This window comes from Daphnia carinata, chromosome 3 (assembly GCF_022539665.2).
Source record: "Daphnia carinata strain CSIRO-1 chromosome 3, CSIRO_AGI_Dcar_HiC_V3, whole genome shotgun sequence".
NCBI classification, from domain to species: Eukaryota; Metazoa; Arthropoda; class Branchiopoda; order Diplostraca; family Daphniidae; genus Daphnia; species Daphnia carinata.
Genome location: NC_081333.1, coordinates 4,359,889 through 4,384,314, shown reverse-complemented (window position 1 = coordinate 4,384,314; position 24,426 = coordinate 4,359,889). Strand labels below are relative to the sequence as shown.

Here is a 24,426-nt window from a genome sequence, read left to right as displayed (position 1 = left end):
TCATTGATCATAGTAGGCCACTTGGGCCTCTTAAATGATTACCTGCTTCATTTGATTTTCGTAGTTTGCGCCCTTTTGAACAAACGGGTCGGAATTCGAAATGACCTAAATTATTGGGATAAAAATCACAACGGCATTGGCGTTCAGCTTGTACACTTGTTGTTTACCTGGCTGATTTGATTTCCAACTTTAGCATCGTATTCTGCCTTCAGAACTTCCGTAATCGCTTGTTTGTAACGTTTGGCGCAGTACAAACTTTCGGGTGTACAATCTGGCGAAATCTAAAATGCGAAATTTGCTTTACTTTCATGGTCGATGTATGACCATTTGTATAATGATGGCAGCTTGTTTTACTAGTAACTTGCATTTACCTGTTTGAACATGTCAATGATATTCTCCGTTTCTTTAGTCTCTTCGTCTTCTTTTTTATCATTAACAAAAGTTTCGTACCACTTCTGGAAATTGTTAGCGTTGAATATTTTTTCCAGTTCATCGTCTCTGTTCTCCTTCTCCGAATTTAAATGTGCCCAAAACTGATCGACGAAATGTCTTTTGGTCTTGTCATTTGTCAAGACGAAATAAGGATGGCACAAAACTAAGTCCATGGTAGGTCGTTTTGCTGGAACTTTATTTAATAATTTGACGATCAAATCAACTAGATCCCAGCTGAGATGTAGAAGGTTTTGTGGAACCATCCCCTGTACCATGTAAGTCGTTTGTAGGTCTCTGTTGTTAGTGAAAGGATGATCTCCATTTAACGCTATCCGCGCAATTGTTATGCCTAAAGCATAAACGTCGCTGAAAAAATTGGCCGAATAACGACCCGACGAAGCAAGAAGTTCGGGGGCCATGTAATTTGGTGTGCCTAGATGGATAGTGGCACTGAAACTTAAAGATTCCGGGTTCAGTTTTTTAGCAAATCCGAAATCAGCGATTTTGACCAACACGAGATTGGAATCATGCGGTTGACGTTGAAGAAGGATATTTTCGAGTTTCAAATCTTTGTGGATGATTCCTTCGCTGTGGAGGTACGCCAGGCCAAGGGCCACTTGACTTATTATTATTTTGTTATCCAACGAGTCTTTAGGAATTCGGTCCAGCTTTCCATGAACGTACTCCTTTAAGGACCCCTCGCACAATTCCATTAAGATATACCTGCCGCGGAGCAACAACAAATTACATCCAATGAACGTGAACATTACAGTGCTAATTTTAAGTATAAATACTGTTTGTCATCCATTTTTACGACTTCCAGGTACTTGATGACGAATAAATGCTTTATTTTCGAAAGGGTAGCGATTTCACTTTCAAACACCTTAACTGCGTCGGGGCTCTGTTTACTTTTTTTGCAGGCGGCCAGAAATCGTATTCCCGCGTCATTGGTATAAAAACATTTGTACACGTTTCCAAAACTCCCTTCTCCTAGAGGCTTCCTTATTTGCAGACGTGGTATCTAAATATTAAATGATATCAACATACTGTTTTGCGCACCGCATGTAAAGCACGTATACTCATATACTTGATTATCGCCTTGAGGGATGGCGGCCGGGATAGTGGAAAGATGCCAAATGTATTGCGAAAGTAATTGAGGTGTTTTTTTTGACGCCTCAGTTAGCGAAATTTCTACGTCGTCATGGTCTGAAAAGAGCTACAAAAATAATAAAAAAATAAAAAGTAAATGACATTTTGCAGGGGCTTACATAGATAAAAAGTAGAAACGGTTTAACTTACGATTGTTTCTAGATCTTTGAAATTTTGAGGGTGGCTGCCCAAAAATTTTTCCCATTTTTTCAGGTTTCTGTAATCGTGCAATCCACGCCTAATGGCTTCATTTGCCTGCTCTTTAATTAGTCTTGGTAAAGCAAAATGGCAGTAACGGATAAAAAATGGGTGCCGCAGTAATGTGCCAGCTTCAAAAGTAAACGGATTTCTGGCATCAGTCACAAGATTAATCAATTCAAATGCAAGTTTTTTGGCTTCAATGTCGATTTCAGTCAAATGCCAGGTGGTGAGAGCTTCGTTTGGTCTGTGCTCCTTTTTAGTTGCAGCAGAAATGTACAAGCAGCCGAGTTTGGAGAAATCCGTCTTGACATTATCCTTGGGCCACCCAATTGTGAGCATTAAGAAGTTTATTTTATTTAAGATTTGAAAAATAATTTTTTTCCTACCCCAGATTGCAGATGGTTGTACCCGTAGCCGGATAGTTTGACAGCAAGCCGCTTAGGTTTCGAATCGATTTTCACAAAAAGCACATTTTCCAGTTCCAAATCTCCGTGCCCAATTTTTTTACGAAATAAATAATCAAGGGCACACGTAATTTGCCACATGACATCAATTCCTTTAATGAGTGGCGCAACTGCGTTCTCTAATGTGCCGCGACAATACTCGAGCATCGATCCCTGACACAACTCCATTGCAAGGTATCTATTCATTCAGCATACTTGTACAATTAACTTGAATTCTAATTGAAACACACAAAAAGAAATTAAAGTGTTTGATTACCTGCCATCATCCTGTAGCGTAAAGCTGCGATACTTGACCAGATTGTCATCGGGTAACTTTGTTAGATTTTCCCAGTAGCTCTCACCTTTTTCATCGCTACTCTCGCCAGGATTAAACGGAATTTTTTTTAAGGCGACCCTCTCACCTTTGTCCCAACCTAACACAATTTTGCTGCTGATGGTGCTGGCCTGAAAACTAGTCGAACGCCGGTTGTATGGACTCGGAGGAGGGTAACTTTTTTGTCTATATGTCATCTTGAATCAAATTAACAATACGACTCGGAATTGCGCACAGTCCGCCCAACTTGAGGTACTGAGAGACAGTCAAATTTGTGAACAACGTACAACGTCCTGTCATTTACTTTTATCTTTGATAAATGCGATCAATTTTATTTCTAGTGTATAATACGACCCCTACACGTCTATATATATTTATTTGTTTTGCTTTCGAAAGTTAGCTGGAAAGATAAGGCAAAGTTGACGTAAGGTTTATATTTAAAATTAAAATCCGTTTGTAAACTTTGAGTTGCTGATAAAGCTAAAGGTTTCCCGATCATTTTGTAGGAAAATTCTGCGTGGGCAACAGACATTTTCCAAGAAACTAAAAACTGGAGAACGGGACATTCCCTTTTATTCCAATGTCGTGTTTTTTTTTTACCGGCCGTTAATCGTTCTTTGTTTTCTTCGTGGTATTCTCAGAACACTAGTTAATAACTTAGCAGTAGACTAAGCTCTGACGACACTTGATCTTTTTCATGTAATCCCTAAATTTATCAGGGGGATTTAGCGTCGCTATCTGTAATTAATCTTGGTGTTTCGAAACCGTTTTTTTGCTCTTTTTTTCGAAATTTTTTCGAAATGTAAAATGTGAACGATTAGAGTGTATGATAAATTATCGAGCAGACAAAGGTCAAAAGCCAATGAAGGTATAAAAAAAAAGAGATGAAAATAGAAAATTTATTTCAAATAGTGTTGTTTATGTTCGAAAGTTGTCAATCCATTTGAGTATGCAATGGATTAATAGAAATGATGATGACGTAATTCTCTAGTGAGTTGATAATTTGATTAGTCATCCACATGCAGGACATGGCTCGATGGCCCGTGACATGAAACCCCGTTTGTAAAGAGATCCGTCCGTCCACCCTGATTGAACAACAACGACAAATCGGCAGCCTGGTGCTTCCTCCTCGCTTGTTGGGTGGCCCTCGGTCGTTGGCGGTGATTGTTGCATTTTGTTGTTGGCAGCGCTCATTCGACTCCAGCCACTAGCAGTGGGTTGTTCACTATTCCATTTTGCAATCAATTGCTGGTATAGTGATTCATTACCTGAATTTTTAAAGCGTTGTTATCCAGCGGAATAAAAGGATCCAGGGTTTCATTCATCATTGCTGGCGCATTACTCGATCCAAACTGAATTGAAGATTCCATCTGGCGGACGCGATTCATGTTGAATCCCGCTTAAAAATAATTCATTCCGATTGGAGCATCAGGATGTCGACTCACTCGACGAACTCTGGCTGCTATTCTGGATGTCCCATTACTACCCCAAGGTAGTAAGTTATTGCATTGCATAGTATTTATTGCACAGTTATTTTTAATGCTTTATAGATGTATACCTGATTGAAATAGGGTCTTGAGTATTCAATTGGGTGATCATGTGATGAATAGCGCTTTACCTCACAGGCCGATTTTGATTCACGGAGGCGAACAACCTACGCATTACCCAATCTGTACCAAATTGACTTGTTCGGTTATTGTTGATATAGTGAACGGTACTACTAGATGGAGATTGCGTATCTAATTGTTGCTTAGATATTTTCATGCTGTTGTTGATTTAGTTTGATGTTGACTTAGTCACGAAGGCGTTGGGTATGGGCATGAAGTGAACAAAAGGAAGTAAGAAATAAAGGAAAATCGATATTAAAACCAAGAAAAGTGGTTCCATCTTAGCCGATTGCTTCTTCGTCGATGGAGAAATCCACTCAATGTACCCAATGGCTGTCTCGTTTCACAGGTGGTGGGGGATCTTCTAGGTTATCTAAGCGTTCGATGAGAAGCCGGCAATTGAATTTCCAGCGGAGAAGAAGTTGAGTAACCAGTAGACAGCGTTAAATGCGATTCCGCCTTCCTAGACAATCCATTCGTTAAATCATCTAATGTCGATTGAAATGCCGTAAGCATATTTGTGCAGTTTGACGTTTCATTAAGATTCATTCGATATTTGGAATATCTTTGGTGATGTGCAAATAAATGCAATGATAAATAATTCCAATGTTCATTTAATTATTTCTAACTGCATGCTAATGCACTCAACGATCTTACTGTTGAAAACAATTCATCATTATCAACTTGATCACTGGATTGTTGCTTTTAAGACAAGATCTCACCTGCTGTTAGAAAACGCAAATACTGATTACTGAAGCCAATTGATTCTTTAAATCAACAAAATGTACAGGAATCCTAACGTTCTGAATGCACAATCAGTCGCTATCAAACTGGTGAAAAAGTTTTATGAGAAAGTTCAAAAGCACCGAAATAATTCACATTTCAATACACACAGTTTTTCTAGCGAGTAAAAAAATTTCTCATCAACATTTTGAATGTTGATGAAAAACTAAAATTGGAACATCTGTCGTACTCTACGACACGGCTCGGGCTGGAAACAGTTTTCTCCATCAGTTACATTGCCGCGAGTGGTTGCCTTTCCCTTCAATCTTCATCATTCGTCATTTGCTATTCGGCCATTTTTGTTTCGACAGTTCCAAGAAACAGCATAGTTTTTTGGAGGGAAATTTTGTCAGCTGGGGGAAGGGTGAACAAAAATCAAAATGGCCGCTTTCTTTCTTCGTCGAAAGTCGCTGCATCACTCAGTTGATCTTTGGAGTTTGGACTCAGTCGGTGATACATGTGAACCGGCTGAGTAGTTGTTTTTGCTTAAAACTCTGTTACTCAACTGAATTTATGTGATACAGTTAAATCCCAAGTGTTCATGGGTATTTCAACAGTATTAAATTTCCGACGTAATTTTTCAGTGCTTCGTGTTACGTCCGCCTCACTGCAATTTCAGTTAAACGTTAAGCACAGTGATGGAGTTTAATTATAGCAGACAACAGGCAAGCACCAATGACGCGAACATTTTTACAAAGTTTAGTCTTTTCATAGCTTTCGCCATCGTTGCATAGCATTTTAAGGAACAAGTGTGTCGTGACGTGAAAAGATGCTGTGGATCTTTTGGGGGTGTAGACATGAAGCATAGTTTCGTGTTTTCTTTGCTCTCGCTATCGTTGCATAACATTTTAAGAAACAAGATGTGACGTGAAAAGATGCTGTGGGATGTGGACATCAAACTGAATCCTATGGCGTCAGTGTCGGCTCGCCATGTTGCAGCTGGCTCGACGTGAAAGCTGTTGGAAAGCTGGAAACTCATCAGCCATCATCAGAAAGGTCAGTGAGCATGCCCGTTAGTTCTTTTTCGTTAGAGGGGTAATAGTAAATTTTGTACATTTGGGGACTATAAAATAGAAATAATTGTTATGTTAATTTAGCGTTACTGTAAAACAGAAATCTAAGGTTGTTTAAAACCCGTACTTCAACCAACCCATTACCTGCCTTAATCCGCAAATAAGAAGTTAATTTTAATATCCGAGGTACATATAAACAATTTGTCTTATCTTTTAAAACTGGAAATTTAGTAACCGTTTTCTATGGAATTTGATCTTGTTTCACTTGGTTTTTGCATTTGTTTGAAAAATGTGACCTACTCGAACTAGTAAAATTGGCATTTTCAGTAACTCAGGCCATTTGTTAACAATCGCCTAAAGGGGTCTTATCCAACATTTGTAACCATTAGCGTGCCACGTTTTCGCATTTATCCGGCAGGTTTTTGTTTTTACTTGGTTATTGCCGCTTTTCGTTTAGAAGCGTCGGGAGGACGTAGATGGATATTTGTGGCGATTGGGACCTTGTATTCAAGTAAGGCTTTTGCCAATTTGGGTTCGTAATTTTTTGAATTGGCGTAGCCATACGAAACGCAGATAACCTACGATTACATTTGATTTATCAATTGCTAAAATTATTCATAATCATTGGAAAAAAACAACAAACTGTTTGTTGCTAAACTATTTCCTTTCTACTTGAAATAAGAATTTAATCCCTATCTGTTAACAAACAAGTAAGTGTAGCAACGGTTAAAAAAAGGAAGGAAAAGCGTAGGATTGTGTTTGCAGTAGGAATTTTTATCGTAAAGACAAAGAATTTTTCAGTGCTACAAAATGACTACGTAAAAATAAAGAAATTGCAGTACCACTTTTCGTACGAAGAATTTTGTCATTCTTCGTTATTTAAGTTTTCATTCGAAGTTAAGTATTCGGGTAGGCAGTATTCGGCAAGACGTTGTGGCGTCATTCCTGTATTGTCTTCGATGTTCATGCGTCCGCCATGTTGTAACAGTAGCTTCACCACTTTAACCGAGTTTTGTCTTCTATGTTGAATGGCATAATGGACTGGTGTCAATCCTTTCTTGTCACGAGCGTTGGGATTTGCGCCTTTTTCGACCAGCTGTAGGATGGCGTCGAAACTAATGTCCTCGTTTTCGTTTCTGATTGCTTTGTGCAGGGGCGTTTGTTGTTGAGCATCAGTAGCATTCACGTTAGCTTCAAATTTGAGCAATATTTTTATCAGTTGAGGTCCGTAAATTCCTGAATTTGCGACAGCCAAATGCAGGGGTGTAATTCCGCCATAGCCCTGTGCGTTTACATTGCCACCATTGCTCAAGAGAATCTCCATCTTGTCTGGCGTCCTCTCTTTTAAGCTAGATGCCGCGTAGTGAACAGGTGTAAATTGATTTTCCCTGTCCCCAAGGTTCGCGTTCCCTCTTTTTTCAAGCAACAGTCGTAATATGTCTAGTCCTGCAAGCGACTGGTTCGAAGTGACGACTGAGTGAACAGGTGAACGTCCTAGATTGTCCTTTGCGTTCGGGTTGCCTCCATTTTGGATTACCATTTGAACAAGATCCAGTTTGCCGTCATTTTTACTGACAAGACGATGAAGAAGCGTTTCATCATTGCTGTTGAGGTGTGCATTTGTTTTTTCTGGGTTAACACCTACTAGCTTTCTCATTTCGTCCCCACGTTTTCCATTATTGATGATGGCATAATGAATAGGTGTTAATCCATTTTTGTCTTTAATAGACAAGCTTCCCTTAAAAGATAACAAGAGCTTCAGTTTTTCATGAGCATGTTCTCCTTTATTAGCTGCTGAGTAGTGAACAGATGTACATCCTGATTGGTCAACTGCATTCGGATCGCTCCCGTTTTGTAAAAGAATTCGCATCAATTCAAGTTGTTGATTTTTTTCGTTTCTTGCTGTTAAGTGAAGTGGGGTGCGTTTTCTGTTATCTCCGACGTTGGGATTTTCTCCACTTTCCATCAATTTTTTCAGAGTCCCCTGTGCACATTCTCCTTCAATGACGATTGCAAAATGGAGCAATGTCTTTCCAGTGTTGTCGACAACATTGGCACCTCGTTTTTTGAGTAGCAAGTCCAGCAGTTCCAGTACAGACTCACCAGTATTCATTATTGCGTAATGAATTGGCTTGAGACCATTTTTATCTATCTTGTCGCTATCGCCACCGCGATCGAGTAGGCACTTCAGAATCTCTGCTGCGTATTTTCCTTGATTCATGGTTGCCCAATGGACGGGTGTGGTCCCGTTCTGGAAGCTAACGTTTGGATTTGCACCATTATCTAAGAGAAGTTTTAACAACGCCGGTCCGTAATTAGATTCGTTTAATGCTGCTATGTGAGCTGGAGTAATTCCATCTTCGGTCACGGTTGGAATTCTTTTGTTTTCAAATAATGCTTGCATTATTTGGATCGTGTAGTTTCCTTCATTAAAGGCCGCCAAATGAAACAAAGACAGATTTTCTTCCTTGAACCAATGTTTTTGTAGAATCATATCTGCAATTTTAGGAGCGTTTGGAACGTGACTTTGAACTACTTCTCTGAGCAGTGCATCGCTGCTATTTTCCATCCAATTCAACAACTTTGACCAAACAGCTAGCGAGATGTTGCATTTTGCTGCTGTCCGTATGATTTTATTTGTTGTTTTTTCGGATGTTTGGTACGATTTGGGATATTTGATATTCCATAGCTCGTCGGCGATTTGTTCGTCATCGCCATAGAACAAACTGCTCCATTGCAACTCATTGGGAATCTGCACAAACATTTCCAACAATGTTAGCAATGATAAATATTATTCTTGGTCATGTGAAATGTGTTTTGTGTGTGTGTGTTTATTTGCTTGGTTTATTTTAAGTAAATAATAATAATAATAACCATAATAAAGCTAGTTGAGTACCCAATATTTAAGTTGAGCAAATCGATGATTTCTTTCGTCAGGCGAAATTGATGTTTGCTGATTTGTCGCTGTCACCGATGTATCACCAGTTTTGTTGTTGATCGTTTCGGCCAAGCGAAACCAGAAATAGGACACTAGAAGTGCTGGTTTGCTCTGGATCGCTTTGTTTAAACGATTTTGATAAATTTGGTGTTGAAGATACTGAATTGAACTTTCCTAAAATATAGTTAATACGCTAATAGCTAGTCATTGTGATCTCTTTAATAAGGAATACCTGATTAATGGGATTTTCAGAATTGGCATCGTTTTCCGGATTTCCTGCCTGGAGAACCGATTCGGCAGCGGGCTGTAAAATGTTGTGACTATGCAAATGATCGTGAACAAACAGAGCGTGATCCGAAAAAATCTAAAATGTATGGCTATAATCAAGATAATGTCGATTTTCAGGCTCAAAATAACGTATACCTGGTCAATTTGGTTTCCAATATTATCGTCGTATTCGGCATTCAAAGCATTTTTGAATTTTTTGTTTGTATTGTTTTACCGGACCGTACAAACTTTCAACTGTGCAATCTGGTTGAGAGAATCTGGTCTTCAGAGCATCCGTAGTTTTTTGTTTGTATTGTTTGGCTGGACCGTACAAACTTTCAATTGTACTTTTAGGATGAAGCTGAAATGCCAATGGTAAACGTTAATTGTTAGCATAAATGGTTGCATAACTACAACATCATAATTGCATACTGTTTTAGCATTAACTGTTCCTTACTTTTCTGGCTGTTGCGACGATTTCCTTCTTTTCCTTGGCCTCTTCGACAGTTTCTTGCGTATCAGCGGTGACGGTTCTGTACCACTCTTGGAAATTATGGCTGTTGAACATTTGTTTCATTGAATTTTCTTTATTCTCCTTTGATTTGATGTGTGTCCATAGATGATCGACGAAATGCCTTTTGGTCTTGGCATTTGTCAAGACGAAATATGGATGGCACAAAACTAAGGCCATGATGGGACGTTTCGCTGGTTCTTTAGCTGTTAATTTAATGATCAAATCGATCAAATCCCAGCTTTGATGATGAAGTGTAGGCGGAATCAGACCCTGTATCTGTAAATGCCGTCGAAGATTTTCGTTATCGGTAAAAGGATGCCTTCCTTTCAACGCAATTCGTGCAATTGTTATGCCCAAAGCATACACGTCGCTGGCAAAATTGGCCGGATAAGCGTTTGGAGAAGCACGGAGAAGTTCGGGTGCCATATAAGATGTTGTACCTGGATGATTAGTGGAACTAAAACTGAAAGAATTCGGTTTCAGTTCTTTAGCAAAACCAAAATCAGCGATTTTGGCCAACAGTAGGTGGGACTCAGGTGATTGACGTTTGAGAAGGATATTTTCAAGTTTTAGATCTTTGTGAATGATTTTTTTGCTGTGGATGTAGGCCATGCCGAGGACCACTTGACTTATTATTATTTTGTCATCCAACATGTCTTTAGAACGTAGTTCCAACTTTCCTAGAACGTATTCCTTCAAGGAGCCCTCGCATAGTTCGATTACCATATACCTGTCGAAGAGCATCAACAATTATAATCAATTGAATAATCATGAACGTTAAAATTCTAATTTTTGAGATTTTACTTTTTGGCGTTCTTTATTACGACACCTAGATGTTCAACGACAAACAAATGCTTCAAGTGTGAAAGGGTTTGGATTTCACGTTCAAACACAGGTTCCGCGCCATCCTTTATTTTACATTTTTTGCAGGCGGCCTTAAGTTGACTTCCATCTGTATGAGTATAGTTACATTTGAACACTTTTCCATAAGACCCTTTTCTAACATAGTCTTCATTATCCAAAACTGATCCCTATAAATTGAGTGAATTGATCTCATTAATTTGCACACCTTTATGTTTAAATTTCTGTACTTGATTGTTTCCTCTGGGAATGGCGGCCGAGGTAGTGGAAACGTGCCAAATATATTGTGCGAGTAACATTGGGGCTCTTAATGACGCCTTAGTTAACGATGCTTCTATGTTGTTATCGTCTGACACAAGCTAAAAAACATAATTTAAGATAAAAAAGAAAAAAGATGCACTGTTGAAACCGTTTCTAGGAAACAATTTGAAAATTTTAACTTACGATTCTTTTAGATCGCTGAAATTTGCAGGCAGGGGCTGTCCATTACCGAAAAATTTCTCAAATTTCTTTAGATTCCGGTGATTGTGCAATTCATGTTTAATATCCGCATTTGCCGGCTCTTCAATTAGCCTTGGTAACGCAAAATGGCAGTAACACATAAAAAACGGGTGTCGCAACAACGTGCCAGCTTCAAAAGTAAACGGATTTCTGGCATCAGTCACAAGATTAATCAATTCCAATGCAAGTCTTTGGTCTTTAAAGTCGATTTCCATTAAATTCCAGGTGGCTAGAGTTCCATTTGGTCTGTTCTCCTTTTTAGTTGCAGCGGAAATGTACAAGCAGCCGAGTTTGGAGAAATCCGTCTTGATGTCATCCTTGTACGTTATCCAATTGTAAAAACAAAATATTTACTTAACTTTAGTGTTTAAAAATAAAAATTTTTTTTCTACCCTAGACTGGAGAGAGTTGCATCCATATCCGGATAGTTTGGCAACAACCCGTTGGGGTTCCGAATCGACTTTTTTAAAGAGCACATTTTCCAGTTTCAAATCTCCGTGCCCAATTCCTTGGCGGTCAAGGTAATCGACAGCGCACGTAATTTGCCACATAACATCGATTCCTTTAACGAGTGGCGCAACTGCGCTGTCTAATGTCCCGCGACAGTGTTCGAGCATGGATCCCTGGCACAACTCCATTGCAAGGTACCTATTAATACAGCGAATTGTGCAATTAACTTGATTTCTAACTGAACACTTAAGAAATGAAGCAATAGTGTTTAATTACCTGCCATCATCTTGTAACGTAAAGCTGCGATACTGTACCAGATTATTATCACGTAACTTTGTTAGATTTTCCCAATAGCGTTCACTTTGTTCATCCCTATTCTCGCCATGCTTAAACGGAATTTTTTTTAAGGCGACTCTCTCACCCTTATCGTAACCGAGCACAACTCCGCTGGCCAAAACATTAGCCGAACGCCGGTTGTATGGACTCGGAGGAGGGTAACCTTTTTTTCTAAATGACATTTTAACTCAAATTTACATTAAGACTTGGAATTGATCGCAGTCTGCTGGAATTGAGCGACTGTTAGACAATCACTTTTGTGAACAATGTACAGCGTCTTAAGTCCCGTATTCTACTTTTATCTTTGATAAATGTGATCAATAAGTTACGTTTCATATCTAGTGTAAATAATACGACCCCTAGACGTATATATATATATTTTTTTTTCTTTCGAAAGTTAGCTGGAAAGATAAGGCAAAGTTGACGTAATGTTTATATTTAAAATTGAAAACCGTTTGTAAACTTTTATTTGCTGATAAAGCTAAAGGTTTCCCGATCATTTTGCGGGAAAATTTCTGCGTGGGCAACAGATATTTTCCAAGAAACTAAAAACTGGAGAACGTTCTCTTTTATTCTAATGTCGTGCTTTCTGACGCCTTTAATGCCTTTATTCGTCCTTTGTTTTCTTCTTTGCATTCTCAGAACACTAACTAATAGCTTAGCAGGAAACTAAGTTCTGATGTCACTTGACCTTTTTCATGTAATCCCTAGATTTATCAGGGGGATTTAGCGTCGCTATATGTAATTAAGCTTGGTGTTTCGAAACTGTTTTTTTTTCAAATTTTTTTTCGAAATGTAAAATGTGACCGATTAGAGTGTATGATAAATTATCGAGCAGACAAAGGTCAAAAGTCGAATGAAGGTTTCGTTTTAAAAAAATGAGATGGAAATAGGAAAAATAATTTTAAATACTGTTAAGTATGCTAAAAACTTGTCAATCCGTTGAGTGAATAATGGATTAACAGAAATGTTGGTTATGTAATTCTCAAGTGAACTGGTAATTTGATTTGTCATCCACATGCAGGACACGGTTCGATGGCCGGTAACGTGAAACCCTGTTTGCAAAGAGATCCATCCGTCTCGATGGTCGATTGTCCGCCCTAATTGAACAAGAGCGATGATTCGGTCGTCTGATGCTTCCTCCCCGCCTGTTGGGTGGTCCCTGATCATTGGCAGTGATTGTTGTTGGCAGCGTTCATTCGGCTCCAGCCACCAGCGATGAGTTGCCCACAATTCCATTTTGCAATCAATTGCTGGTATGATGATGCATTACCTTTCCTTTTAGAGCGTTATCCAGCGGAAGAAAAGATTCCTGGGCTTCGCTCATCATTGCTGGTGCATTACTCGGTCCGAACTTAGTTGAAGATTCCATCTGGCGGACGCGATTCATGTTGAGTCCCGCTTTAGAATAATTCTTTCCGGTTTGAGCGTCAGGATGTTGACTCACTCGACGAACTCCGGCTTCGGGCCTGGATGCCCCATTACTACCCCAAGATAAATCGCTACTGTGCAACTGACCAGCGGCGACATGTAAAACAACACTTCGCTGTGTGGACATCAAATTGAAATGGTCTCGGACTATTAAGACAACTTCGTCAGCAAGGTCAGTGGCCATTCCTAATAGTTTAATGTGGCTGCGAAACTTGTTACGCAGATGCAAGCTTCCTAGATTACGAAACGTTCTACTTGCCCTCTTTATTGCACAGATTTTTTAAATGATCCATAGATGTACACATTGTGGTAAATCCGAATAAGAGTTACACGTAAGGGGCATTGTGAATTCTATTCTGATTTCAAAGATGATGGACTGTTGCTGAATCGCTCCCCTGTACATTCGTATTAAGAACAGAATTATCAGCTTTTGTCCAACCATCAAATTAACCAGAAATATGTTTTAAAATTTTAGTAGTATGACGTTCTTATGAAGAGAACGGTTGTGTCGATAAATCCCTAGCTTTTTAGTATACTCAGCTAGATGCTGAATCCTAAAAAGTCTATGTTTGGGCAAAGTTTATGCATCCGCCTTTTTTTGTTTAGATTTGATCAGCAGTCAAACACTCGGGCAGGCAGTGTTCGGCGAGACGTTGTGGCGTCATCCCTTTATTGTCTTTGATCTTCATGCTGCCTCCGTGTTGTACCAGAAGCTTCACCACTTGGACCGAATTACGTTTTCGACGTTGAACGGCGTAATGGATCGGTGTCCATCCTTTAATGTCACGAGCGTTGGGATTTGCGCCTTTTTCGACCAACTGCAAAATCGCATCAAAACTAGCTTCATCGTTTTCATTTCTAATTGCCGCATGCAACGGCGTTCGTAGATTAACATCGATGGCATTCACGTCAGCTCCTAATTTGAGTAACATTCTCGTCACTTGCGGTCCGTAAATTCCCGAATTCGCAACCGCCAAATGTAAGGGTGTGATCTCATCATTGCTCCTTACGTTTACATCTCCACCGCTTTTAAGGAGGATCTTCATCTTTTCAGGTACTCTTAGTTTCAAACTAGATGCCGCATAGTGAACAGGTGTAAATTGTTTTTCCTTATCCTGTAGGTTAACGTTTCCTCGATTTGCAAGCAGCAGCCGTAACATGCCTAGTCCCACAAGTGAGTCGTTTGAGATGACGACCGAATGAACAGGTGAACGTCCAAGTTTATCTGTTGCGTTCGGATCACCTCCATTTTGGATTACCATTTGAACAAGATCGAGATGACCATCATTTTTACTGACAAGGCGATGCAGGAGCGTCTCTTTATTGCTGTTGAGGTAAGCGTTTGTTTTCTGTGGGTTGACACCCACTAACTTTCTCATTTCATCCCCACATTTGCCTTTATTGATGATGGTACAATGAATAGGTGTGAGTCCGTCTTTGTCTTGAATGGTTAAATATCCCTTACAAGTTAACAAGAGTTTAAGTTTTTTATGGGCATATTCATTTTCACTAGCCGCTGCGTAGTGAACAGGTGTCAATCCTGATTGGTCAACAGCATTCGGATCGCCGCTGTTTTGTAACAAAATTCGCATCAATTCAAGTTGATGAATTTTTTCATCGCGTGTTGCTAAATGAAGGGGGGTTCGTCCATTGTCATCTCGGGCATTAGGGTTTTCTCCACTTTCAATCAATTTGTTTAATATTTCTTGTGCAAAATGTCCTTCATTTAACACTGCAAAGTGAAGTAACGTTCTTCCAGTGCTGTCAGTGGCGTTGGCACCTCGTTTTTTAAGGAGCACGTCCAACAGCATGAATGCAGAATCACTAGTATTCAACGTTGCATAGTGAATTGGCTCGAGACCATTTTCATCGATCTTATCGCTATCGCCACCGCGATCGAGTAGGAGTTTTAACATTTCGCCTGCGTGTCTCCCTTGATTCATGGCTGCCCAATGGACGGGTGTGGTTCCGTTTTGAAAACGAGCGTTTGGTTCCGCTCCGTTATCCAGGAGAAGTTTTAACATCATCCATCCGCAATCCGACTCGTTTAGGGCTGCGATGTGAATCGGAGTAAGTCCATCTTCGGTCAGGGTTGGAATTCTTTTGTTATCAAAAAGCACTTTCACGATGTCGTCTGTATAGTTTCCTTCATTAAAGGCCGCCAAATGAAAGGAAGAAAGTTGTTCTTCCTTGAACCAATGTTTTTTTAGAATCATGTCGGCAATTTTTGGAGCATTTGGAACTTGGCTTTGAACTACTTCGTGAAGTAGAACTGAATCGGCGCTTGTTCCCATCCAATTCAGCAATTCCGACCAAATAGCTGGCGAGATGTTGCATTTCGCCGCTGCTCGTATTATTTCTTTTTCCGTATCTTGCGACATTTCGTGAATTTGGGGATACTTTATTTTCCACAACTCGTCGGCGATTTGCTCATCGTCATCATAGAACAAACTGCTCCATTGCAACTCGTTGGTAATCTGCACAAACATTTGCAACCAAGTTAGTTATTGGCAAAAATCTTTCTTCTCTATTTTTTCTTATTCGAACAAGAATAATTAAGTTGAATACCAATTTTCTGAATTGTGCCAGTTGATACTTTCTTTTGCCGGAAGAAATCGGGTTTTGTTGATTCGTTGCAGTCTCCGATGGATTGACAGGTTTGCTGTTGATCGTGTCGGCTAAGGAAGACCAGAAATACAACACCAAAAGCGCTGGTGTAATTTCTACCATTTTGTGCAAACGTTTCCGGGAAATTTGGTTTTGTACCACTGTACTCGTCTATAATGCAGTTAGTTTTTGCGATTGTTTAATTGATCCGCGTAGGTTATTTTTATCTCTTTGAAAAATACCTTATTAATTTCGTTTGTGGTTGCATTCTTTTCTGATGCTTCTCCATGGTGAATTGATGCGGCAGCAGGCTGCGTAGTACGATTGTGGGAATGATCACGAGCGAACAGAGCGTGAGGCGAAATGACCTGAAATATAGGGTTGAAATCAGAGTGATGTTGACATTGAGCTGCTACACTTGGTGTATACCTGGTTGATTTTATTTGCAATTTTATCATCGTATTCCGCCTTCAATACGTTTTGAATTTTTTGTTTGTATTGTTTGGCCGGACCGTACAAACTTTCAACTGTGCAATCTGGTTGAATCTGAAGTAGTCAGATTTGTGGTTTCCATAAAGGTTTACTTAGCTTTAAAAAATTCGAAATTGCATACTGTTTTACCATTAACCGAAACTTACTTGTGTAAACTTTGGAAGGGTTGTCTCCCTTTCTGCAATTTCCTCGGCAGTTTCATGTGTATTAGCCGTTATGGTTCTGTACCACTCCTGGAAATTGTGGCTGTTGAAGATTTGTTTCATTGAAATCCTTCTATTCTCTTTCGAATTGATGTGTGCCCATAGATGATCGACGAAATGTCTTTTGGTCTTGGCATTTGTCAAGACGAAATATGGATGGCACAAAACTAAGGCCATGATGGGACGTCTCGCTGGTTCTTTAGCTGTTAATTTGATGATCAAATCAATCAGGTCCCAGCTGAGATGTTGAAGTGTAGGCGGAACCAGACCCGCCGCCATGCAAAGGGATTGATAAGTTCTCTCGGAAGTGAATGGATGATATCCTTTCAACGCAACCTGTGCAATTATGATGCCGAAGGCATAAATGTCGCTAGCAAAATTGGCTGGATAAGCGTGATTTGGAGCTTTGAGTTCAGGTGCCTTGTAAGCTTCTGTACCAAGATGCTTCGTGACGCTAAATTCGCAAGTATCCGGTTTTAGTTCTTTAGCCAATACGAAATCAGCGATTTTGGCCAACACGAGACGGGATGCAGGAGACGGACATTTCAGAAGAATATTTTCGAGTGTTAAGTCCTTGTGGACAATTCCTTTGCTGTGGATGTAGGCCAGGCCAAGGGCCACGTGACTTATTATTATTTTGTCATCCATTGAGTCTTTGGGAACTCGGTCCAGCATTCCTTCTAAGTAGCCTTTTAAGGATCCTTCACACAGTTCCATTACCATAAATCTGCCATAGGACGTTAACAAATCGTATCCAATTAGCATGAAGGTGATGATGATAATTTGAGATTTTACTTTTTGTCATCCATTTCTACGACATCGAGGTACTTGATGATGAAAAGGTGATTTAGCCGCGAAAGGGTAGCAATTTCGCGTTCGAATGAGTTCTTTTTGCCGACTTTAGCGTTAAATTGTTTGCAGGCGGCCAGAATTCGTATTCTATCTTTGTTGGTATAATAACATTTGTTCACTTTTCCATAGATTCCTTGTCCTAGAGTCTCCCCTATCTCCAACTCTGATTTCTAAATATGCAATTATTTAAGCTGACTGTTCTGCAGACCGTATACTTTTGTACTTACTTGATTATTTTGGTTGGGGATAGCGGCCGGGGTAGTAGAAAGATACCAAACATATTGTGCGAATAATTGTGGGACTCTTGATGACGCCTCGATTAACGATGTTTCAAGGCGTTTATCATCTTCGTAAAGCTAAACAACATATTTGCTAAATAACTTAAAATAGAAGAACAAACGTGAAATATTCTAATTTACAATTTTCTCTAGGTCACTGAAATTTTCATTTGGGAGCGGGTTATTTTGGCCTTCACTCAAAAATTTGCTCCAAATCTCCAGGTTGTGGTGATCGTTCAATGCACGTCTTATATCCTCATTCGACTGCTCTTCAATTAGCCTTGGTACCGCAAATTGGCAGTAACAGATAAAAAACGGGTGCCGCAGTAATGTGCCAGCTTCAAAAGTAAACGGATTTTTGGCATCAGTCACCAGGTTAATCAATTCCAATGCAGCCTTTTGGGCGCTAAGGTCGATTTCATTTAAATTCCAGGTGGCGAGAGCTCCGCTTGGTCTGTTCTCCTTTTTAGTTGCAGCGGAAATGTACAAGCGGCCGAGTTTGGAGAAATCCGTCTTGATGTTATCCTTGTACGTTATCCAATTGTGAAAACGAAATGTTTACTTATTTAGATTGGAAAGATAATTTTTTTCTACCGTAGGTTGAGGATAGTTGCATCCATATCCGGATAGTTTGGCAACAATCCGTTGGGGTTCCGAATCGATTTTTTTAAAGAGCACGTTTTCCAGTTTCAAGTCTCCATGCCCAATTCTTTGGCGTTCAAGGTAATCAATAGCGCACGTGATTTGCCACATGACATCATTGCCTTTAACGAGTGGCGCAACCGCGCTGTCTAATGTGCCGCGACAATAGTCGAGCATAGATCCAAGACACAACTCCATCGCTAGGTATCTATTAATACAGCGCAGTTGTGCAATTTACTTGAATTTTAACAAATGAAACAATAATGTTTAATTACCTGCCATCATCCTGTAGCGTAAAGCTGCGATATTGGACCAGATTATCATCATGTAACTTTGTTAAATTTTCCCAATGGCCCTCACTTTGTTCGCCCCTATTCTCGCCAGGTTTAAACGGAATTCTTTTTAAGGCGACCCTCTCACCCTTATCGTAACCGAGCACAACTCCGCTGGCCAAAGCACTACTCGAACGCCGGTTGTATGGACTCGGAGGAGGGTATCTTTTTTGCCTAAATGTCATCTTGAATTAAATTTACTTAAAATTGGGTGGAGTCCCCATTCAGACTAAAGTATACACTTCTATCTGCCGCGTACTGCGCCAACTGCCTTTTTTTCCATAGTGTTCTTTATCTTAAAGCTCAAACCTAGAGATACCATGTTTTTTCTTTGTTGACGGTTCAAAACGGATGAGGAAGAGATAAGAAGATTGAGATTGCTCTGATAATAGAATTCACTGATAAGCTGAGGTAACTTATTTCTCAGTCATTTATCATGGTATTTCAAAATAATTAAAATTTTTTTGTTCCAGATTGTTTTTCCAAAAGTTCCAGAATGGGTTTTCAAGATGGAAAGTGTATTGTGGTCAGTTAGGGTGAGTCAGAAAACATCGAGCAGACGAAAGTCAAAAGGCGATTGAAGTTTTTTTTTTTTTAAAAGAGCAGGAAATACGGAAAAGTATTTTTGAAAAGTTAAAAACTTGAAGATTCTTCACTACTTTTTTTTTTAGGATGGAAAACTAATGATCATGTCATTTCTAAATGGGGATCAATTAAAAAATCATTTGAATTATCAACCCATCGAGTTAATGATGGGCCGATAGAAACGATGATTATGTAATTCTCTAGTGAACTCATAATTTGATTTGTCATCCACATGCAGCACAGCGGCTGGACACGGCTCGATTGCCGGTAACGTGAAGCTCTTTTTGTAAAGAGATCCGTCCGTCTCGTTGGCCGGTTGTCCGCCCTGATTCAACGACAACGATGATTCGGTCGCTTGATGCTTCCTCCTCGCCTGTTGGGCAACTACTTGGTCCCTGGTCATTGGCGGTGATTGTTGCATATTATTGTTGGCAGCATTCATTCGATTCCGACCTCTAGCAGTAGGTTCGCTAACGTTCCAATCTTGCAGTCGATTGCTGGTACGCGGCCTCATCAATTGACTCTTTAGAGCGCCATCCAGCGGAATAAACGAATCCTGAGCTTCGCTCATCATTGCCGGCGAATTACCCGATCCGAAATGAATTGAAGATTCCATCTGGCGGACGCGATTCATGTTTGGTCCCGCTTGAAGATAATTCATTCCCGCTGGAGCGTCAGTATGTTGACTCATTCGACGAATTCCGGCTGCTGGTCTGGATGCCCCATTACTACCCCAAGATGAATCGTGACTCTGCAACTGACCAACGGGTTTGGCGATGGTCGGTCGCTGGACCCGATGTTCCGGATAATCCGCTTTGACTACGGATTCCGTAGTGAAATCTCCTCCTGGGACGGCCAACGTGCTGTGCATGCGCTTAATTTCTGGACGCACGGGATCGGCTTTTTGGACGTAGGATTTCTGATAGGCCGTTTGCAAGTCGACGTCGCCTTCCATCTTCAAATTGTCGTGCAGTTTGTTGATGATGGGCCGTTTGGACTCGACTTGCCCGTAGTCCCTCTGCGTCGACTGTTGCTGCCCGTCTGTGTAGCCGTTGGACGGATGCACGGGTATGTTGTCCTGCAGTTTCTTGATGACGGGTCGCTCAGCGTGAAACTCCACGTAATCCTTGCGTGACTGCGAGGCTTGCTCCATGGATCCGCTGAATTTTAACGTGTCTTCCATCCTATTATTTTCCACACACAAAAAAAAAAGGAAAGGATAAATGCAACAAGCTTCGATGGATCCGCACACGCTATTCCAACATTTCGGATGTGTCGAAAGAAAAAACAGTAAACAAAGCAGTTAAATCTAATCGGTAAACTCTCTGCTTCAAACAAAACCTTAAAAAGGGGCGGGTGTTTGAACTAAACCACAAACAAAAAAGGAGAAAGTGTAATAAAAAATAATGTATACTTTTTGCGGATGGGTTTGGCGTAGTCGGCGTGTTCCGGATAATCGACATTGTGCGCTTCGAATTTAGCCAAGTGTGGTATGGCCAGATTGTCCTGCAATTTCTTGATGACCGGACGCTCGGCCGCGAATTGCCTGTAGTCTTCGTGCAAATGCCCAGCTTTAGCCATTTCTTGTCCGTTTCCTCCGGTAGTGATCTGATCGGCCAGTAGGTGGCGTTTGGGCCGCGAAACGGGCATCTCCTTGTAGGTGGCTTGAGACAGCGACTGATTCTGCTCCATCGATCCAGCAGGGATTTTCAACGAACTTTGAAGCCGACGGATCGTTGGCCGCTCCACGCTGAATTGACGGAAATCAGCGTTGGACACGGAGGAATCGGCAACATTACCGCCATCTATTTGAATGCTGTCAGGGATTCGGTGATTGGCTGGCCGGACGTAATTCTCGTGATCCTTGTAATTTAAAAGGTAAACAAATAAAAAACAATTAACTTCTTTTATTAATTATGTTTATTAGTTCGTCAGCGGGATCCTTTTTTGAACTGATTGACTCGAGTTATCAAAAAACATGCGACGTGGAAGTGAACCGGTTGATGGTGTAAGAGTAGGACGAGGTCGACTAGTGTATCAATTTAACCATTTCCTTTATTATTATTATTAGTTTTTTGGTTTGTTTGTCTTTGTTCTGATTTGTTTTGGATTGATTGGCGGTTGATTCCAAACGTAGACGATTCAGATAGCCTATGGCCCTACAGGATAGAACAAAAAACTCAAAAGACCCTGATGGATCGGTTGCCAAGCCCGAGGGGCTGATTGCACACGGAATTGCGCATAAAAATCAGCTTTAATTTGAACTTGACCCAAATTGAACTTCCCTACTTTCAAACACGTCAGCCCATTGTTCGGATTGCGCTATTTTGGACCAAGAAATTGAACGTTTTCGTGGCATTTAAAAAGAATTTTCTCCGATCGGGTGAGGTCATTTGGTTCGATTATTTACATTTGAGTATACCTGATAATCATGACTTGTAGACACGGCGTCAAGGTTGCCTCTGACTTTCAACGAGGATCGCAATTTTCGACCACCTTCTGGCCTCCTGACGTTGCTGAACGGCCTGTACTGATCTCGGCTGAGCGTCGTTGCAGCGAATTCGCCATCACTGGCCGCGCCACCTGACGTCTTCAGTTGATCAACCAATCGATGGATGACGGGTCTCTTGACTTGAAATTCCGGATAATCCGTCCTGAGCGATGGCTTGGCTTCCATAGTGATACCAGGCCCGCCTACCTGCAAATTGTCCACCAGCTTCTTAATGACGGGCCGTTCGGCTGCTCTGGCCGGCAGGGCGTAGTCGTTTTGGGCCAGACTGGAATTCATCAACAATTCGGCAGATCGGGTAACAGGTCCAATTTCCAAGGTTGCTTGTTGTGGGTGTTTGCGACAACGATGGCGTCTGTTGTCATCCGAATGCCGATCCAGCCGATAGTCGAATGAAATTCAATCAGTCTGTTGAGACTATTTTTTTACATTTCTCTCTCTTTTTACATTCACACGTACATGACTCTGCTGCATAGACAATCTATTCGTCTATTGATAGAATATTAATCAACTTTGATCCTTCGCTGGGACCGATAAATCAATGATTGCCCCCAGCAAACGATGACCCTGACTCTGCTGGACTTTGGTTACATTTTCTGACTGATCTGTAACCATGTAACTACGTTGCCGTTGGTAAGTTTGATCTAGCTGCTTTCTTTTTTAAATCTAATTATTTTTTAAATGTAGTGGTTAATAATCGAGGCTATTGCAATGCCGAAACGTAGTCATTTCGAATTAAAACATTGAAATTTGGTTAAAACTTGTCGAATTGAATTAGGACATGGACGAGTCACATGACGAGGGGGGGGGGGGGGGAGAACGAAATGATTGACTTACGGATTTCTCTTTTCAACGAGAAAAAAATATATAGGCTACTACCGAGTAAGAAAAACAGTTCGAAACTTTTTGCTTCCCCTCTCTCGCGGTCATCATCATCATGTGTCACGCAAAGCATGAAAATACGTTTGCGTGATGCCCTCTCCTTTACCGTGCGTGATCCAAAAGAATTCCACCCTCTCGGCAGTAAACAAAAAAAATCCTTGTATTTCTGTATCGTTTCTTTTAGAAATGGTCACCAACTCGCCATCGTTCCATAACAAGTCTGGACGTGTGTCAGCTGTAATATAAAACACAAGAAAGGGGGGATTCTTTTTTTGTTTTTCTCTCAATCAAATGCCCCACCCCTTGTGCTGGACCACAGTGGCTAGTGTTTATGAAGTACACATAAAAGCCACTTTCAAACGTAAGGTAGCTTTTACTCCCCCACCTCCTTATCTATCACTGTCTTTAAATATTGATCAAACTATGTTACATCCCCCTCCCGTTCGTCATTGATCTTTTCCAAATGTGTAGACAAATAGCTGGTACCGGACTTGAAAATTAACTTTTATCATAGCACATGTGCTATACGTGACTAGATAAATTCATTAAATTTAATCTCTTTTTTTTTTCTGTGTTACTGAGGCGGGCAGTGAAAGAGGTCGAAAGGAGAAAGTGACAAGGTCTAATGTTTCTATCTCGCACCCAACAGATAAAACGCAGTTTGCTACCATTTTTTTTTTTTTGTACAACTAAAAGAGGAAGAATTTTCTCGTATCTTTCAAGAGATCAGATGACATTTACACGAGGACGCAGAGTCCATGAGAGGCCATCGTGGCTAGTTCGTGATCATCCAGAAATGTCTTGCCAGTATGAACGACCTTCCTCCTATTTTTGGTAAGTCCACCCTCCTCCCAGAGTGAATTTACACTTCGTCCAACACGTAAGGCAGTCGACATTGTCAAAGAAAAGAGGCAAATGTTTTGACTTACCCGCATGTGCAGATTTGACAAATGCATTTCTCCTCGAAAGCCGGTAGTTCCATAAACAAAAAAACCCCAGCCCTCCCCTTCTCACCGTGTCCACCTTTTTTTTTGTTTTGCTTAAAAAAGAATAAGAAACAAGGTTACAATATTAGACGCGGAAATGAAAATGAGGGATATTTTTGCTTATTGCAAGTGCATTCAAAATACCCTGATTTCCTTCTGTTTTCGATCAATAACAATTTTTCTATGTTAAGGTGATACGCATAATTTAAAAATCAGAACACACGCCTTGGCTTTTAATTACTGTCTTTCTGTGTCCGTACAAGCGAATATGGTGGGAAGGGGTTCTTGTCGGATGACGTGAAACTACTAGAAATGAAGCAACTCTACCTTCACAAGCCAAATTATATACTGTCGGATAGCCAACGGTGAGGAGCTTGTTGCTGGGCCCTGGGTGTCGTGTGCGATTGTCACGGTGAGTTGAACACATACCGGATGTCCGGTTTCGATCATGCGCGCTTAGTAGAACTTTTGGTAGCGCCGCACATCCTCCTCTTGTATTGTCCAATCCATCATAAATAAGTAAAAAGAAACCATTGTTATATTTGGCCGCTAGATGGCTCTGGTGCTATGCCCGCGGGGCTATGCTTCACTATATAAATGGAACCATCGCCACTTGTGTCTGTCTCAGAATATCATAATAAAAAATACCCTGAAGAACGCAACATTTTTTGTTTTCCAGTGCCGCCGTTCATACGTTACCTTCCTTGTTGGTTAATTTTTTTTTTTGGGTGTTGTTGTTTGTCTCGTTTTTTTTTTCGTTCCGGTGTATAGTAATCGAATTTTTTTCAAAACACGAGG

The 24,426-nt window shown here is 40.5% G+C and overlaps 4 protein-coding genes across 5 annotated transcripts; all 4 read right to left on the bottom strand.

Moving 5' to 3' along the window:
• Nucleotides 1-30: 30 nt before the first annotated feature.
• Nucleotides 31-3,947, bottom strand: LOC130693124 (ribosomal protein S6 kinase alpha-6-like). The gene is made up of 9 exons (XM_057516244.2): nucleotides 3,828-3,947; nucleotides 2,503-2,756; nucleotides 2,169-2,424; nucleotides 1,732-2,097; nucleotides 1,520-1,648; nucleotides 1,227-1,453; nucleotides 372-1,155; nucleotides 168-281; nucleotides 31-105 (listed from the first exon to the last, which is right to left on the bottom strand). Exons 1-9 carry the CDS (start codon nucleotides 3,945-3,947, stop codon nucleotides 31-33), a joined length of 2,325 nt encoding a protein of 774 aa, XP_057372227.2.
• A 5,383-nt stretch (nucleotides 3,948-9,330) lies between these two features.
• LOC132087805 (serine/threonine-protein kinase 3-like) lies at nucleotides 9,331-10,893 on the bottom strand. Its single transcript, XM_059494344.1, has 4 exons — nucleotides 10,773-10,893; nucleotides 10,486-10,712; nucleotides 9,625-10,411; nucleotides 9,331-9,528 (listed from the first exon to the last, which is right to left on the bottom strand). Exons 1-4 carry the CDS (start codon nucleotides 10,839-10,841, stop codon nucleotides 9,346-9,348), a joined length of 1,266 nt encoding a protein of 421 aa, XP_059350327.1. The 5' UTR covers nucleotides 10,842-10,893; the 3' UTR covers nucleotides 9,331-9,345.
• Nucleotides 10,894-12,686: 1,793 nt separating this feature from the next.
• LOC130693127 (uncharacterized) lies at nucleotides 12,687-18,894 on the bottom strand. Its single transcript, XM_057516246.2, has 10 exons — nucleotides 18,610-18,894; nucleotides 18,287-18,542; nucleotides 17,834-18,217; nucleotides 17,642-17,770; nucleotides 17,358-17,584; nucleotides 16,506-17,289; nucleotides 16,297-16,413; nucleotides 16,110-16,235; nucleotides 15,829-16,038; nucleotides 12,687-15,737 (listed from the first exon to the last, which is right to left on the bottom strand). Exons 1-10 carry the CDS (start codon nucleotides 18,849-18,851, stop codon nucleotides 13,863-13,865), a joined length of 4,350 nt encoding a protein of 1,449 aa, XP_057372229.1. The 5' UTR covers nucleotides 18,852-18,894; the 3' UTR covers nucleotides 12,687-13,862.
• A 370-nt stretch (nucleotides 18,895-19,264) lies between these two features.
• On the bottom strand, nucleotides 19,265-24,029 carry LOC130693130 (uncharacterized). Of its 2 annotated transcripts, XM_059494341.1 has the most exons (5): nucleotides 23,870-24,029; nucleotides 23,572-23,681; nucleotides 21,674-22,115; nucleotides 20,666-21,114; nucleotides 19,265-20,435 (listed from the first exon to the last, which is right to left on the bottom strand). In XM_059494341.1, the coding sequence occupies exons 2-5, from the start codon at nucleotides 23,622-23,624 to the stop codon at nucleotides 19,400-19,402; spliced, it is 1,980 nt and encodes a 659-aa protein (XP_059350324.1). In that variant the 5' UTR covers nucleotides 23,625-23,681; nucleotides 23,870-24,029; the 3' UTR covers nucleotides 19,265-19,399. The 2 variants fall into 2 exon arrangements, with proteins under 2 accessions (XP_059350324.1, XP_057372235.1); XM_057516252.2 differs by lacking the exon at nucleotides 23,870-24,029 and having other exon boundaries at nucleotides 21,674-22,177; nucleotides 23,572-23,651.
• Between the last annotated feature and the right edge of the window lie 397 nt (nucleotides 24,030-24,426).